This window comes from Megalops cyprinoides, chromosome 20 (assembly GCF_013368585.1).
Source record: "Megalops cyprinoides isolate fMegCyp1 chromosome 20, fMegCyp1.pri, whole genome shotgun sequence".
Lineage (NCBI taxonomy): Eukaryota > Metazoa > Chordata > Actinopteri > Elopiformes > Megalopidae > Megalops > Megalops cyprinoides.
The window spans coordinates 18,555,727-18,571,764 of NC_050602.1; the positions used below are offsets into that span (position 1 = coordinate 18,555,727).

Consider the following 16,038-nt stretch of genomic DNA (forward strand, 5'->3'; position numbering starts at 1 on the left):
GTGGCGGACAAGGCCACCATTAACTGCGGGCCTGTGTGGACAGCGGGCCTAACAATGGGCCCAACACAGAGTCCCAGCCCTCAGACAAGCCTGGAAACAAATGTTACAGGAGTGTTCTCCAATTGAATCATCCGGCCCATGTCACTGAATACATTTACCTACCCCAGAGCCCATTCAGGCCCCTCTCTGTTTTATGTTGGTGGGGAGGAGGAGATATCAATGGGGAGGGGGAAATAAATGGTCTCCACGACGACCGTCTCACGAGAAAATATGGCAGCTTCCATTGAGAGTAAGGGGGGGGGGGGGGGGGGGGGGTGGTAGTTGGTGGGCTCTTTAAAAAACAAAAGTGCATTTTTTTGTTTTCCCAGGAAGCCTTGTTCTGCTCCTTGTGTAACTGTGCTGATTACTTGCCTGGAGAGGAGAGGTAAGTGGCAGAAGTCCTCAGAGAAGAGTTTGCACAAAGAAATAGGGATGTGAAGGCCCATACTGAGGTTTGTCAACAAAATGAGCACTCACATTACTTTCTACTTCTCCATTTACCTTACGTTATAATTCATTACATCATAGCTCTCCCATTAGAGATAGATGGTCTCATAATGTTCACTTTGGCTTTTAGAGACTGATGTTTAGCAGGAAGTGCCCTTAAAGACAGTCATGTTTTAGCTGATTGACAGAGGAGCTTTCAACTCCTGTCTCCACTTTTTTTTCCCCACATAAAACTACCTCTGTCAAATGCCCACAGCTAAAATGGTGAACAATGACGGCATGATGGCACAAAATGAAAAATGCTTGCAAAAGTAAAATCATGTATGTTCAGTACCAACGAGATTCGGCACCACTTAGGTTCAGCACCATGTAGATTGAGAATAATTCAGATTTAGTGCTATTAAAACAGGCCAAGAAGAATTACTGAACTCCTTCTAATTGAGTGGAAATCAGTCATCTTTAGAATGATGATATCATCCAAGTTCGAGTCTTTATCCGAGTCATAGTCTTAAGAACATAAATAAAATCAATCGGGTTGTGCTCTAACAGAAAAGGCATTGTGAGCTGTTTCATACTTGAATACTCCTCATTTAAGGGATTTTTATTATTCAATTGCTTTGCAGACACATGTTCCCCACAAAACTTATATAAGGTTTCAAAGACCTAATTGTACAGCTGGATACTTAGAAGGTCAGGGTGAGCATATTTCGCAGGGGGTACAATGGCAGCGGCCCAACTGGGAATCAAACCTTAGGGTCCTTTACCACTGTGCCACGCTGCTCAAGAGAATGCATATATTATGCTGTTACTGTGATTAACTGTAACTACACTTGCACTAATTTCTGTGGTATAGATTTAGGGCATTCACAGGGAATGGATCCCTTCTTTGCCCCTATAAAACTGCCCCAGCTTATGCCACAGCTGTGAAACACAACCCCAGCAAATCAGTGTGCTTTCATTTTAAAAACAGAAGGTCACCCTGCACCAACCAGGTGACATGCTTCTGAGTGACAGGAGAATCAGTTGTCTAGTATTTGTGCAACTCCAGCACTGCCATGTCAGGACGCAGATGCCGTACAGGACTGTGCAGAAGATGTTAGTGTCAAGGACAGGGCACAGCACCTCCCTTTTAAGCAAGCGAAAGCATGAGACAGTGACATCTCATTTCTTCTCCTCTTTTTTGAATAGAGATGTTGGCCCCTAGTTAAGTCAACCACAATGCATTTGCTTTTAATTGAAGTTATATGGTTTTTTTTCGCCCATGTAAGACCTCACTTTTGCCATTGCTGATATAAATAAAAAGTGACAGGCCGCCTGACACGCCCTTGCTTCCGATTTGCTGGTTCGCGGGCCTGCGGGCCCCTTCACCTGAGCGTGGCAGGGCTGGTGAGGGGGGACAGGCGGATGAATCACAGGGTCTCTTTAGGGAGGGCGCAGGATGGGAGGAGACGGGATGCTAAGGGTTGACTCATCACCCCAGGGAGACCGCGACCTAAGGTCACTCACTTCCTGGCCCAGGACAGCATGCTAGGGCTGTGGTTTGAGGCCAACGGGAACCCCCCCCCCCCCAACCCCCCACCCCCCTTCCATCCTGCCCTCCACCTCACCATCTTAATCACTGCGGTCACTTCCCCCTTGACAGACGTACACTCATTCAGGACTTTTCGCCTTGCATGACACCGAAAGTGTCTGTCTGTTCAACAACAGAAAAGCTGCCGAGATCGGAGCAGATGCAGAGCTCAAGTGCTGCTTCATTGTACAGAGGTGTGAGCCACACCACCAGAAATGTGTTTTTTATATTAAAAAAAAAACACTCATCCTGCCTGGAAGAGAATATTGGCGATGATTTATCAAATTTTGCTAAAATTGTATCAAACTGTATAATTTGCATTGTATAATTGCCATTGTACTAAGGACAAGGTACAGACCTTACACATCAACCATTTTATACAGCACAATGCTACACTGTATGTACTGACATCAATACCATTCGTTAAATAAACGTTATTGTCAAAAAATGGCATTTGTTGGATAGTATACTCAATTTTAGATTTTAATCTTTATTATTTAATATTTTAAAGACTGAATATATTGAATATTGTGCTTCAGGTTTTGCTTAGGGAACCTTCCATTCCTAAACCAACATGTGGCTATTCCTGCCTCAGGCATTCCTTACTGCCTAAACCCTCTGCGGTCTTATCTAAGAGGCAGATCTCACAGAGTGCCATAAAGATGGTGGCTTGTAAACCGCACTGTACTGCTCAGACTCTACCTGCTTTGGAAGAGTCACAGGTATCGATGTGCTTGTCCCCAGAACAGACGGTTTATCCTAAAGATGGCTGGCTCACTCAAACCCGAGACACACACATACAGCCGCCTGCGCTGCATCCCTGGACACGCACACTGCAGGTACTCCTGTGTAATCCCCATTGTCAGTCACATGACCACTTCGTACCTATCAGGCATGCCTCTCAGAGGCTGCTTTACTCACTCACATTTCTGCCTGGAACGGGCTGGGAAGAATCTGTGCCAGTGAATCCACAAGGGCCAGTGAGACAGCTGTCATAATGAGATTCCCCCACGCTGATGAAATTCCCGATCATTTTCAGGCTGGGTACAATTCAGCAAGAGCAGCTCCACGCATAGGCCTCTTCCCCTGAAAAATGACCAGCGGGGCCATGGCAAACCAACACCAAGACCTTTCCTTTACTCTGCTTCTGTCTCCAAAACCTACGTATGTAGCTTGGGCTTTCCATACCATGCAGGGGTTTCCCAACCTTTTCTGAGGTCCTATCAATTTTACAGACACCTTTGACTGCGATTAATATGTGAATCTATCAGCTTCAGACACTCCCAAACAGCCTCCGCTTACACCACTTCACCCAACGAACCAACGTCAGTCAGATGACCTCGGTAACCTCCGCTGTCCTTATGGTGTCATTAAACTTCCTTTTTGCGTGCAATCCACCTTGAGCCCTGGCATGAAAGGCCTTATCTCCACCACAGTGGCCAGATAAGGGGGCTTAAGAGGAGGGGGTGAGGTCCTGACCCAGGTTAGAGAGGGGTCTGATAAGAGGGGGGGGTCATGTCAGGATGGCTCCTCCAGGTTCCCATCCATCCTGGCGGGTGATGTGTGACTGCGTCCATGCGCTTTTAGGAGACCGTCCCGCAGGCAGCAGCTGACCTGTCACTGACCGCTCGTCCGTCACATCCCTGACATCTCTGACCCAGAGGGACGGGTCTTCACAGAACGCGCGGAAAGACGGATCTCACTTCCACCCCGATAACGTGCTTTTACAAAACAGGAGACTCTCCATAAGCAATAAAACAGATACATCTCTCCACCGAAACATTTCCCAACAATTCACGCATTAATGCCTTCTGCTTGGCAATAAATGACAATTATCGTCAAAACTATTTTGACCAACATGCAAGCAGCGCATCATTACATTACTTTATTGGCATTTAGCAGATGCTCTTATCCAGAGCGACTTACATAGGTTACAATTTTTTACATGTTAAGCATTTATACAGCTGGATATTTATTCAGGAAATTATAGATTATGTACCTTGCCCAAGGGTACAACAGCAGTGCCCCAGCAGGGAATCAAACCAGCAACCTTTTGATTTAAGAGTCCTGCTCCTTACCAATATACACTGCCGCCCCAGTGTCCACACCTACAGTATGTTCTATGTTGAATGACATTTTTCTGCCAAGCGATCAAAGATTAAGGGATGTGTGTTGCGTGTGCTTGTTTTCAGTGACCACTACATCCCCAAACCCTCAAGGGGGGACCAGTAGGGATAAGAGACATGGCAGCAGATCCCACTGGGATTGTGCTCATGTGAAACATGCGACCATGTTCCCCCTCTACCATCCTTTAGAGTCAAACCGGAAGCCATTTTTCAAAAGCCCCCTCAGGCGGTAATTAAAAAAAAAGGCAACGGGGGGGGGGTGAACCGAGGGTGGGGGGGTGAAGCGGGGGGGGGGGGGGGTGTTTAATATTGCCATTATGGATCAAGCGTTCCTCCTCCTCTGCTTGCGTGCTCTGAGTAACCAGCTCATTAACAAAATGAAACAACCCTGCGTTCTTCCTGGTTAGTGTGAGATTAATGACCAGCAGCAGATTTTTCTCTGCTCTCTCATTTATCAGTGAACGCAGGGCTTAGAGGGGCATCTGGGCCCACTGCGGCCTGCTCCCGGGCGAAGCCTCCAATTTGATTTAATTGCTCTCTGTCTGTGACCTGGAAAGCCCCACCGGCTGCTCGTGCGAGCTGCCCCCAGCTCGGAGCTGTCGGAGGGGAAGGGAGGGAGGCTGCGTTGGCTTCATTAGAAGAGATATATGGAGGTCAGGTGCTGCTTTGGCACATGGAAATGTCAAGCGCGTCGTCAGACGCTAAACCTGGTGGGCTGGCTGCTCAGACCTGGCATGCTGCTGTCTCCTCGTTAGCCGAACTCTGCAGACAGCTGTGAGAGATCAACACACACACACACACACACACGCACACACGCACACACACACACACACACACACACACACACACATACGCCTCCCCCCTGTGTCCCCTCCTCTGACATACCTATATATGTAAAGGCACAAAGATACACACAAACATCCTGAATGCCAGTCCACCCCTAATAAGGCAGACACACACAGACACTCACACACTCTCCCCTCTTTCTGACAAAGGCTGCCACAGTCCTCAGCTGAACCACTGGCACCTGATGCACATTCTACATGACGTGCATATTAAGTTAAATGAGCGCACTTTTATACATCATTCTAATCCTCCCGCAGATGATCTTTGAGGTGGTCTTGCCTCACTGAGGTGTAAAACGAGCAGTGACCCCTGACGGCCTGAGTTGGTCTCGTTACTGCCCGACCCCGCCGGGTTATCTGCCACTGCTGCGTCACTCGTCAGCTGTGGCACTTCCTGCTGACCCCCCCGTCAGGGCGGAGTCAGTGTCCAGACCCCCGTGGCCGGAGCGGTCACTTCCAGTCCAGCGGGCGGGTGCTGAGCTTGTCTCGCACGGACGCTCCTGCACACTGTCTGTCGGCGCCAAAGTCTTGTGTCAGGAGTCAAAGGTCAGAGGAGACTGGCCCCGGGCAGGTAGACATTCCTAATTGGTCCCTGGGGAGTTGAGCTGAAAACAGAGGTGGAGTCCCTGATGAGTGGTGGGTACAGTGGTATGTGGGGGGTCAACAGTTGAAACAATAAATCAAACACATCAAAGAAGGTCAAAAATATCTCATTTCCAAAATAAAGATACTTTCTGGGATGATGAATAAGGGTTTTTCTGAAAATTAAATGAAGACGAGGAAGTTCATTGTCTTGAATCCCATCTACCATCCCATCTACCAATAAGAGCTGACCTCTGCTATAGCATGTAGATAGAGGACATGAAGAAGAGATAGAGAGAGAGAGAGATTCATCAACACCATACTGTCTGGACCCTCTAAAAACACTGCCTCAGTGTTAATCAGCCTCAACAGTAATGAAGGTGGTAGAGACCCTTTACACCCTTGCATCGTACCCTCACAAGGCCCCTCAGCTGAATAACTTAATGCCAGGAACACCCTGGAACACCCTGTCTGGGATCAGAAAGGGTAAAACACGCAGTTTCTCTGGTGAAAAATGGTCTCTCCTTCTTCTGACTTGCATTAGAGCTCCTAAAATAACCTTACATACCTCCAACTGGCAGATCTACAGGAGGCAGACAGAATGGTGTTTTTGAGCTGTGGGCTACACACAAAGAAAAGAAGGAACGCACTATAGAAAGCAGTGGGAACGGTCTTTAAAACAATGGCTGAGAGAACGCACATGTCCAGAGAGTAAAAGGTCCTGTGCAAATCCCATCCCAGGACTAAGACAGGCATGAAAGAGCCCCTCGAAGCTCACATGCGTGGCTTTGCCACTGTTAACACACCCGTGTTTCATGACCAACACGGCGCCAGAAAAACGCCTCCGCCGCCTGCTTAGCATGTAAATGATGTGCTGCTGGTGCATATGGGCAATGTGTCCGCATGCATTATGATGGTAATAACCTGGAAATGGCAGTGCCGGGCTGCGCTCTACACAGAGAGGTCTGCGGGGGATTTAAAAACATGTTTCTGTGTAAGACTCAGGAATGCGCAGGGAGAGTGGGGGTGAACGCTTCCCCATCCACAAAGAGAAGGAATTCATTTAGCTACTTCAGAAACATTTGGCCTACTTTGTTCTTTTGTATCTGCTTGAGGTCTCCACCACATGCAGGGGATGGTGCATATTTACTTCATGTAAATCTCTTATATTATATATGTGAAATAGCATACTGAATCTCTTGAAAGTAGACTGCTTACTTTGATACCCTAGGGATGGAACTGACAGCAGCTGTGCTTTATGTGAAGCAATGTTTCAAGTTTAGGGGCAAGCTCTTAAATTTTTTTTTTGAATAATACATCTATTAAAAGCGCGAAAATGCAGGTTTGCATAAACATTGGTCATGGTTGGCAGGTAAAGTCAGACAGTACAAGTGTCTCTCGCTGAGATGAAACAGCAGGACAGAAACAGAAGCCCTGGGGCAGACAAGGCTATTACAACCACATGAGTATGTCCACACACACACACACACACACACATACAACAATCTTATCTCCTCTTTGTGAGTGCCAGCGAGCCTGGTTTTGACCTGAGAGAGGTGGCTTAATGGAGCAAAAACAGGAAGCATATATCAAACACTCATATCACTGCATGAGATGCATTAGCTAAATCAGTTCCACGTTTTCGGTAAGACCCGAGAGCCCCCACAGCTGTTGTTAAAACCACAAAAATCCTCAACATGCGCGGCTTAACCAACCTGGACAACCTCTCCTCACTCGGGTGAGCTCAGCCTGCGCTCCATTAAGGCGACCGCATGTGAGAGGAAGAGGAAGGACTGCAAACATTCATCCCCACTCTGTGAAACGGGCACACATGTGCCTCGGCTTTGCGCGTGTTTGCACAGGGTTTTAGGAGCGCTACGATACCACTCTCGCCGCTCAAGTAATGTCGCCAGACCCTTTTGGGTCCGGCGGCTCAGAGCCACTTGAATGGTGAAAGCAGAGCTAAGGGTCTGCTGCCCTGCACAAGAGGATCCCCTCCTTCCGGGAGGGATCAGAGGTGCTGTCGATACACTTTCTCCCTGGTCCCCCCCTTTTTTCGGGCAGCTGTTTACTCAGAGGATGAGCCACCAGGCCCCGGGCCTCACCTGCGAGCCTCTCCGGCGTCATGAATATGCACATAATCTGCCTAAGACCACCGCCACCCCCGCGCACTCTGCCTCACGCGTTTGCTGTGTGACTCCTCTATCCATGGAAACGCTCATCTCCACATGAAAGTGGGCCACTGTCACCACACCGGCCTCTCTCTCTCCCAGTCCCCCCCCCCCCCCCCCCCTCTCTGGATGATTCTATGGTGTTTACCGCCAATGTCCGATTGGTGATTGGTGTCCTGGGAATCGCGTTCTATTCGTAAGCCTTGAGTCTTTTGTGAGAGAAAGAAACTAGACAAAAACAGGCCTGTTTTGTGTGTGTGTGTGTGTGTATGCGCGTGTGTGAAGAAAAAATGCGGCTGAGAACATTAGATCCGTAGCACAGGTTCGCCATCAATAATTCATTATCTGTCCCGATTTCCTCCCACAATAGCACTAATTCATTTATAATAATCTCCCCCCCGTCCGGGAATTGCTGGGTGATGTCATTTTGTTTATTTTTTTGCTTTTCCTTTTGGCTGACTGCTGAGAAAATCCAGTAATGTTGGGGCCACTCAAACCTATGCCACTGGTTTCAATTGAGAGAAACTGCACTGAGTATCTCTAACTACAACCCTCACAAATATAAATAAACATAACGTAGACATAAACCCACAGACAAAAACTCAGTCTCCTTTCAAGGAAGGACAGTTAAAGTGCCCTGAAGGTTTGTTTCATAGATTAACAAACAATATTGGCACAAACTCTTCCTGCAATGCATCTGGATATATGATTTAAATGAGGAAATAAGGTTTTAGGCAGTTGGACATTAATCATGATTTAAGGTCACGGGACATTTTGGGAGTGTTGGGGGCTGGGGGGTGTTAACCCCTCTGACCTGGCAGTGACCTGGCCGACACCAGCACTGAAACAGGCACCTCGCTGTAACAGGAGGAAGCGGTTACTTTTATTCCAGGCCGCATAAAGCATTAGCCCCAGGAGACAGCGCAAAGCAGTGCTCCTACATCCAGGAAACATCCACCTCTGGCAAACAGTTCAACACGGTAACACGAATCTAAAGCACTCCAGTTTATCATCCGCCCGCTGCTAATGTGCCGGTGGTTCAACCTTATACAGGATTACAAAGGTCTCATCAACTTGCTTTCAATCATTTTTTATGCCACTGAGAACCTGCAGGGGTAATCCTGGTGCATTCACATCTTTCTATCAGGCTGATCTCTCATTCAAACCCTGAAAATATGACGACAAGGCTGACCTCTCCCCACCTGTTTCGCAGTACCGGTGACTGTCGCTGCACGCAATGTCCTCTGTCCGAACCCGCCTGTTCTGTCATCTACACACCAGGCCTGTACACCTCCGATAACCTGCAGAGGAACCCGAGCCCACAGGGGTCAAAGGGCGGCGGAGGAGGGGTCGCCCCATCCCTCCGACAAGCCTGCAAACAAACGGGGACATGTCTGTTTCTGTCCGCCCCCTGAATTGTGGAATTCACTCACACTGCCCCCCCCTCACTGTCCATTCAGCAACTCCTGGAAAAACAGAGCAAGAGACACAAAAAGGCCACACGGAGCAGGACGGTCCTTCCTGGGAGGGGGGGGGGGGGGTGACGCTTTGTGACCGTCCGCCTGGCTGCCAGACACGGCAGGCCTTAACCAGACCTCGGCCTCTTTGTGTCACCCGCATAATAGCTAGGACACAACGGCGGCGGCCGGGTGGCCCGGGCTATCAGTCAATGTGGGCGGCTTTGGAGATGATAATGGTGGCCGCGGCCCGTCCGCCTCCGGACGTCAAGGTGGCCGTCTCATATCACAAAGGGATTCCCCATGGGGAGGGTGGGCTGGTGGTGGGCGGGGGGGGGGGGGGGGGGGGGGGGGCTGGGTGTGGCGACCTGCACATTTCTTTATGTTTGTATGAAGTCGCAGGGCGGGAATCAGGGAATGTGGCCGCACTCTCAGAGATGTGGAAACGGTAAGTCGGTGCTGGGTGCACATGACCCAGAGGGCCCTTATCAAACAAGGAGCCGGGTCTCACCCTCCCCTCTCGCGCTAGGGCAGGATGGAGATGCCAGCAGCAGTCTGGCCATCCCGAGGAGCGGGAGGAAGCTCTGGTTAGAGACCTCCATCCCCAGCGTGACCCATCAGCTGGCCATTAGTGCAGTGGCTCCATGCACTGCCTTAGGGCTCAGCTCAGCCTGCTCTGTGCTGGGCTTCTCATTCAAGAGGGAATGTCGGAAGACAAATGCACGTGAAATGACACTTCATTCATGTTTTTGTTTATTCTTAAGTGTAATCATATTTAATAAATAATTCACATACCATGGGATAACAACATGCAAGCCCACAACTGAGATAAAGCAGATGAGAACTCTACAACAACAAAAGCACATCTTTACACCGGTGGAATAATAATAATATAATAATACAAGAACAGCGCACTGCTGATCCCTCCAAACAGTGACACAATTAGTGAGTTTAATTTCATTCCCATGTACACAGCTTTTGGGTTTTAGCATTCATACATGTGGACGTATGGAATCCGGTGTGACAGTTTCCTTCTCGTGACCTGCTCCCGAACCTTTGCCCACCCGGAGGATCTTACTGGCTGGGGAGTAAGACTGTCACTGTCACTGTAGGTACCTGTAAAGGAGAGAGACTCCACTGAGCAGAGCCTGTTCCACTGATCTGAGCATGTTTGTGCGTGTTGGTAGCTCCACTTGAGGTGATCGCACGTTCCGTTCCTCCTTCCTGATGTTCGCTCTCCCATAAAAACGGTCCGAGTCGGGAAAAGCAACTCTCCGCCCCCACTGTGTTAACGCCCCGCCCATAGGGCCGTAAAAGGAGACCGCTAACAGAAACCCAAAATGAGCCACGCTGGGGTCACGATTCTGAGGACTACTTGTAGCTGGGGCATGTCAAAAGTGTCCTGGCTGTAGGGACACAACAGGACAAGAACAAACACATGGTTCCTATGAGGACATCATCCTGCTAGGCTCTGCTCACTAACAAAGCTGTAGTGTACATACCAGGCTTCCTCTCATAACAAATCCCTAAGTTTGGGACAGAAGCACACATTCAAATGAGACCCTCTTTCTAACCTCTCTAAAACAGTGCTGTTAAGACAAATTCCCAGCTGCTACAAAGTAAGTGCTATACATAGTGATGCAGACTGACTATTGCAAAGGCAATCCCTTTAGTCCTTGTGAGCAGCCTGAAAAAGGTGCTATCCTGCAAACCTCCAAACTATGTCTATACTTACCATTCTGCATGATACAAGCACAGCACAGGACACACACATACAGAATGGGAGTGATGATCTAGTTACTGCTTAGACTGAGCCACTGAGTCAGTGGAGGATGTGGCTGTGGTCCTGGCCCCTTCCCTGTGTCAGACTCACTGCAAAGTCCATCCAGTCCAGTTTCTCAAGGTCTGTTCACGCCTACCAACCTCCACCTGCCTTCTCCCATCAATCACTGACAGATGTACCGTGGTGTATCAGCACAGCTTCATAAAGACTTGTGAAGGAACGGCCATTTTCCCCATGCGGTCTCCCTCTACTATTTGATCCAGTCATAGCAAAGAGTGCGTCTCCCCCTCTCCCTGACAGCAGATTTCCTGTGAGCAGGAGACCAGCTTTTGGTGAACCCGAAGATCACATCTTCTACGAACAAAGGACGAGTGTTGCAGCACCATCGGTGGAAAACTGCCGTGAAAGTGACGTTCGTCCAGAAATGCAAAAGTGCTCTACTGTACAGGCTCCATCTCGCCTTGCTTCCACAGTCCTCAGATCGTGGTACTCTCAATCACAGCAGGCAGTGTTCACATCAGACAAGAGAAAAGATAAAAGGTCAGAGGTCGTTTCCAGGAAGGACTCGTTCGTCTTCGATGATAGGCAGTCACTCGCTCCACTGCTTTCCACTGATGGCCATGCTTAAAAACCTGAGAAAGATCAGCCACACATTTCAGTATACACAATGAGCAAACGGACAAAAGATGAGTTTTGTGTCACTTGTGTTAATGTTTTTCGTGTAGATGTTGTGCTGACTTAAACACACATTTAAACCAAGCAAAAACCATAATATTTCAATGAAGTGAGCAGTATTTGTAGTGTCAAAAGCATTCATGAGCCAACTTAAAAGCAGGCATAGCCACCCACAAATTTAATAACAGTATTTGCAAGCTTTGACTGAAGTCTCCTGAACTTGTCATATGTACTATTCAAACAAGTGCATGAGAAATAATGACAGATGACTTAAGTACTTGCCTCATTACTTGCTCTTATGAAGGGCTTCTATAAAGGCATCCAGTTTCTCCTGGATCTCTCTGACTTTTTCTGAGAAAAGGAAGCACAGACAGACACGGGATTAGTGAATTTGCCAAAGCACCAAAAGCCTCCTCTGTGGTCCAAAGGCCTGAACCATTACAGCGATACTTCATACTCTGGTTGAAAGACTGTCCTGTCTCACTTAATAAATCACTTATTTCAGCAGCTATACACCAGTGTGGCAGACTATTTTTCTTTTTTTTTTTTTGCCAGCCTCCACTTTCACCCTATATCTGAGGAATGTCACATGCGCATCTGCTTTGGTACAATCCAAGTGAGTTTCTGGACCTAAAAAAAAAAATTCAAATATCAGACAGTGAAAAGACTGAGCATGAATGACACAGAGAAAGACAGAGAGAGTGAGCTTGAGAGAAAAAGACACAGACTCACTCACTCACTCACTCACTCCATTGCCATGAGTACATCCTCTGCCATTGAGAACACATGACCTCGGATTTAACAATTTATTCTCATATGACACCACACTAAATGCTAGGCTCTCTCAATCTCAAATGACTTCAAACACACAATGAAATGACAGAACAACTCAGAGAGACCAGACGCGCCAAGACAGGCTGGCGTGTGGTCACAGACAAACTGCTGTCACGATTTCTGCGACATGCTTCCAGAAGTACCACCAGACCACAGTCATTCACACTCACGCACACACTCACACGCCACTTGATGGCAATGAGCTGTTTCTATTCAATAAAAACTGCAAAGTTGCAGTTTTCCCTTCATTTGAAATAATCTGTAAATTAAATACAGTGAAAGGATGTTAAGTTCATCCACCCAATCCAAAAGTCGTTTTTCTGATGTGTCCCCGAACTCTCCTCCATCAGAGGATCAGGTCTTTTAAGTGGTAGACTGACATGCTCAAGAGTAAGTGCAAGAATAATAAGGATAAATAAACTTTAAACTTTAAACAACCCTTACAGTAAAAGGCCAGGTCCATTCTACACACAGCCAGAATGATAAGGCTGCAAATAGAGTATTAATATTTCTCTGGAGAATGCTTCCTGTTTATTCACACAACAGCATTAAATAAAACAAAATAGAAAATGTCAGTGGAGTGCATTGTCATAAAGCGTTCAGCCGAAAGAGAAAAGCATCTCTTTCCAAATCTCGTTTTCCTCGTAAACACCATGAAGGCAGGTGATGTGTCTGAAATACAGTGAGTTTATAGGAAGCCCATCTGACTGCAGTACACTGAAGTACAAAAGCCATTCAGTGGTGCAGTTGGGCTGTCAGAAATAGCCAATAAATATCAAGGTTGCTGGGTGGTCAATCAGATAAGTTACCTTGAATAGTAGGGTTGGATATGGAAAACAGACAGAAGTCATCTTCATTTTACAGGAAAACCCTACAGAAGCTATGAAACTGAACATCTCAGTGCTGAAAAGCACCACAGTGAAGCAGTGAAACCCTCTACAAAAAGCACAAACAATCTCTGGAATCATCAAAGCCAAACACATGTCCCTAAGTCCAATGGTGGCAACTTACTTCATGGCACCAACTTAAGAGCAGCAAACAAACATGGCTTTCTCCCAAGCACACTTGAGTTTTCAGCTTATCCGTTTTCAAACTGTCAAACTGTGAGAAGTTAGCTCCATGTTTTGAGGTTCTGTAGCGGGTGGTCTTCAAAGGGAGAGAAGGCCAGTGTGTTTGGGCAAGAGTGCTGCTTTGGTAACACAGGAGTACTGTGTGAGGGCTGATTCTTTTCTCAGCCACCATCTGTTTACCGGAGGGCACGAATGCAGGGCGGCACAGCAGAAAAGGGCTGAAACAGAACTTTATTTGTCGCTGTGAAGAGATACGACACGAATGGACACAGTCATCTCAGAAAGCGGATTTAAACCCCCCCCCCCATTCGGGGCGCTGTTTACCTAAAAGATGAGCTCCTCCATGCATCGATTCATGGGCCCCCCTTTATCTGGTCATGAATATTCCCATAATCCTCGGGGGCCCTATCCCAGAAGGCCCTTTTCATTGACACTGTTGTGAAGCATGTCCTATTCAGCCCCCCCCTCCTTCCCTCCCCTGATCTCCACATGAAATGATATCTCTTTCACCACCACATTCGTGCCCCTGTGCCCTCCCTGCGCATGGCGCAGCGGTAGCAGCCAAAGCCGATAATTGGCCTGTAATTAGAGCCTGGAACAGCGTGGCCCAATGGAATGCCTGGCTAACAAAGAGGCGAGGTCGGCAGAACCCGGGGACAGGGCCGGGCCCGGGTGAGGAAGTGAGGACCGTACAAAGGAAATGCTATCCATTTCATACAGAACAGTTATATGAGACTTTTAATATAACATAGTAACAGAACAATTCCAACGTGGCCTGAAAAAGGCCAAAAAGACCTGGCCTAATAAACCCTTAGAACCTAATGAACTGCATCCGGATGAAGTTTACAGCAAAGTCTCATTCCACCAAACAGACTTATTACTTGGCAGTGTAGCTGTGTGTAGTTGCTAATCTCTACCCCAACATCCAGCAGTCATGGAAATACCCACCTGCCAGATGTCACTTTAGGTATGCTATACTGATGCGGACCCGCAACATGACACTAGCAGCTATTTTACACAAATTATCATTGGCAAACTTTGGTTAAGGAGCCTTGCAAGTGGCTGCCAAGCTGGACAGGCTTGGCCACGATACCTAAGAATGAGGCAGGCATGTCGACGCTGGTCTTTCCACCAATAATTTTCCACCCTGATCTCTCAATCAGCTGCACTTTTTGTCACACCCTGAGGAAGGTGAGAGTGGGTTGAGAAGGAGGGCAAAAATGAAAAGAAGAAAGAGGAATGGGAAGTTCAAAGTATCAAAGCTGAGTTACTCACTGTGCTGAGAGAAAGCTTTGTAACTAGGCATTAAAAGGTGATAATGTGACACACCTACCCTGTAATTACTATTATTAGAATAATAATTATTATTACAGGGCGCCCCACAGATGGGTTTTCCAAACACTAGCGGCAACAGCAGAGACTGTTAATCCATAAGATTACTCTCTCTCGGTTCAGCTATGGAAGTTGCTGAGGAACTGGAATATTTGGTGTCAGGTTTCAATGTTAAATATAAATCGTTTAGCATCTTGTCCCCGTACAGAATCTTTGAGGGAAATGTTTCTTAAACTCCTCCCAGTAGCTCTCATCTCTGGGCCAGACAGGGCTAAAGGGACAGACACACTGACCCTGGGGTCAGGGGGTCATATGGTACCTTTACAGAGCGGGGCCGTCGGGCGGAAGCGTGGGTCATGTGGGGTTTTCCCTCTCCTCCACCACACAGCCGCCCGTTTCCCACCGAACCCTCCTCACAGGAAAAAGCACATCTTTGAATTGCCTTTTTTTAACGTCTGCGAGAGAAAGGAAACCCACCCAATGGGACATCCATTCAGAGGAGCCACATAGCTCACCGCTGCCGGTGACAGATTTACGAGAGCGGGACCTCCCCACAGTCCCCGAAACAGATGGGGGGTGAATGGACAGTCGGAGGGACCAGAATGCGCTGGGGGGTCTGCCCGTGTGTTTCTCAGCCTCTAAAACAGGGTCATGACTAGGACCCCACAGCCAGGAACTGGACAGGCCCATCTCTTTCCAGCTGCTCCGACGCGGTTTCCTATTCCTCTGTCTGAGTGCAGCAAACGCCTATCTGTCCCACAGCGGTCTCTGCAATGTGCATTTAACATCAAGGCTGCAGTGCAGGGTGGCTCTGTGTGCTTTATACTGTGAGGGAACGAACCAGCCAGGGAGGCAGCAACCTGCAGTAACAATGGTCTGGCGGCACACAGGACGATCTGTCCTAAGAGGCAGGTTCTCCCAAAGCAATCCTGCCCACAAATACCCCAAAGGTTTACCCCAACACTTACCCAACACTAACCCCATTACCAACCAATATCCTACCCCTACCAACAACCCTAACCTTTATTAAGACTAACCAATATTAAGCCAGACACCAATGGTTACCCGAACCACAAACCTAACCACAATATTACTCCCAACGCTCTA

At 47.9% G+C, this 16,038-nt stretch overlaps 1 protein-coding gene across 1 annotated transcript in view; it reads right to left on the bottom strand.

Annotated features, from left to right (window-relative positions):
- Nucleotides 1-10,107: 10,107 nt before the first annotated feature.
- Nucleotides 10,108-16,038, bottom strand: part of LOC118795757 (dynamin-like 120 kDa protein, mitochondrial) — a 30,167-nt gene continuing 24,236 nt past the window's right edge. Inside the window, exons 30-32 of the mRNA XM_036554473.1 lie at nucleotides 11,978-12,046; nucleotides 10,973-11,652; nucleotides 10,108-10,643 (exon numbers count right to left, since the gene is read on the bottom strand). Coding sequence (XP_036410366.1) covers nucleotides 11,982-12,046 — 65 coding nt within the window. The 3' untranslated portion in view covers nucleotides 10,108-10,643; nucleotides 10,973-11,652; nucleotides 11,978-11,981. The remainder of the gene's footprint in view (nucleotides 10,644-10,972; nucleotides 11,653-11,977; nucleotides 12,047-16,038) is intronic.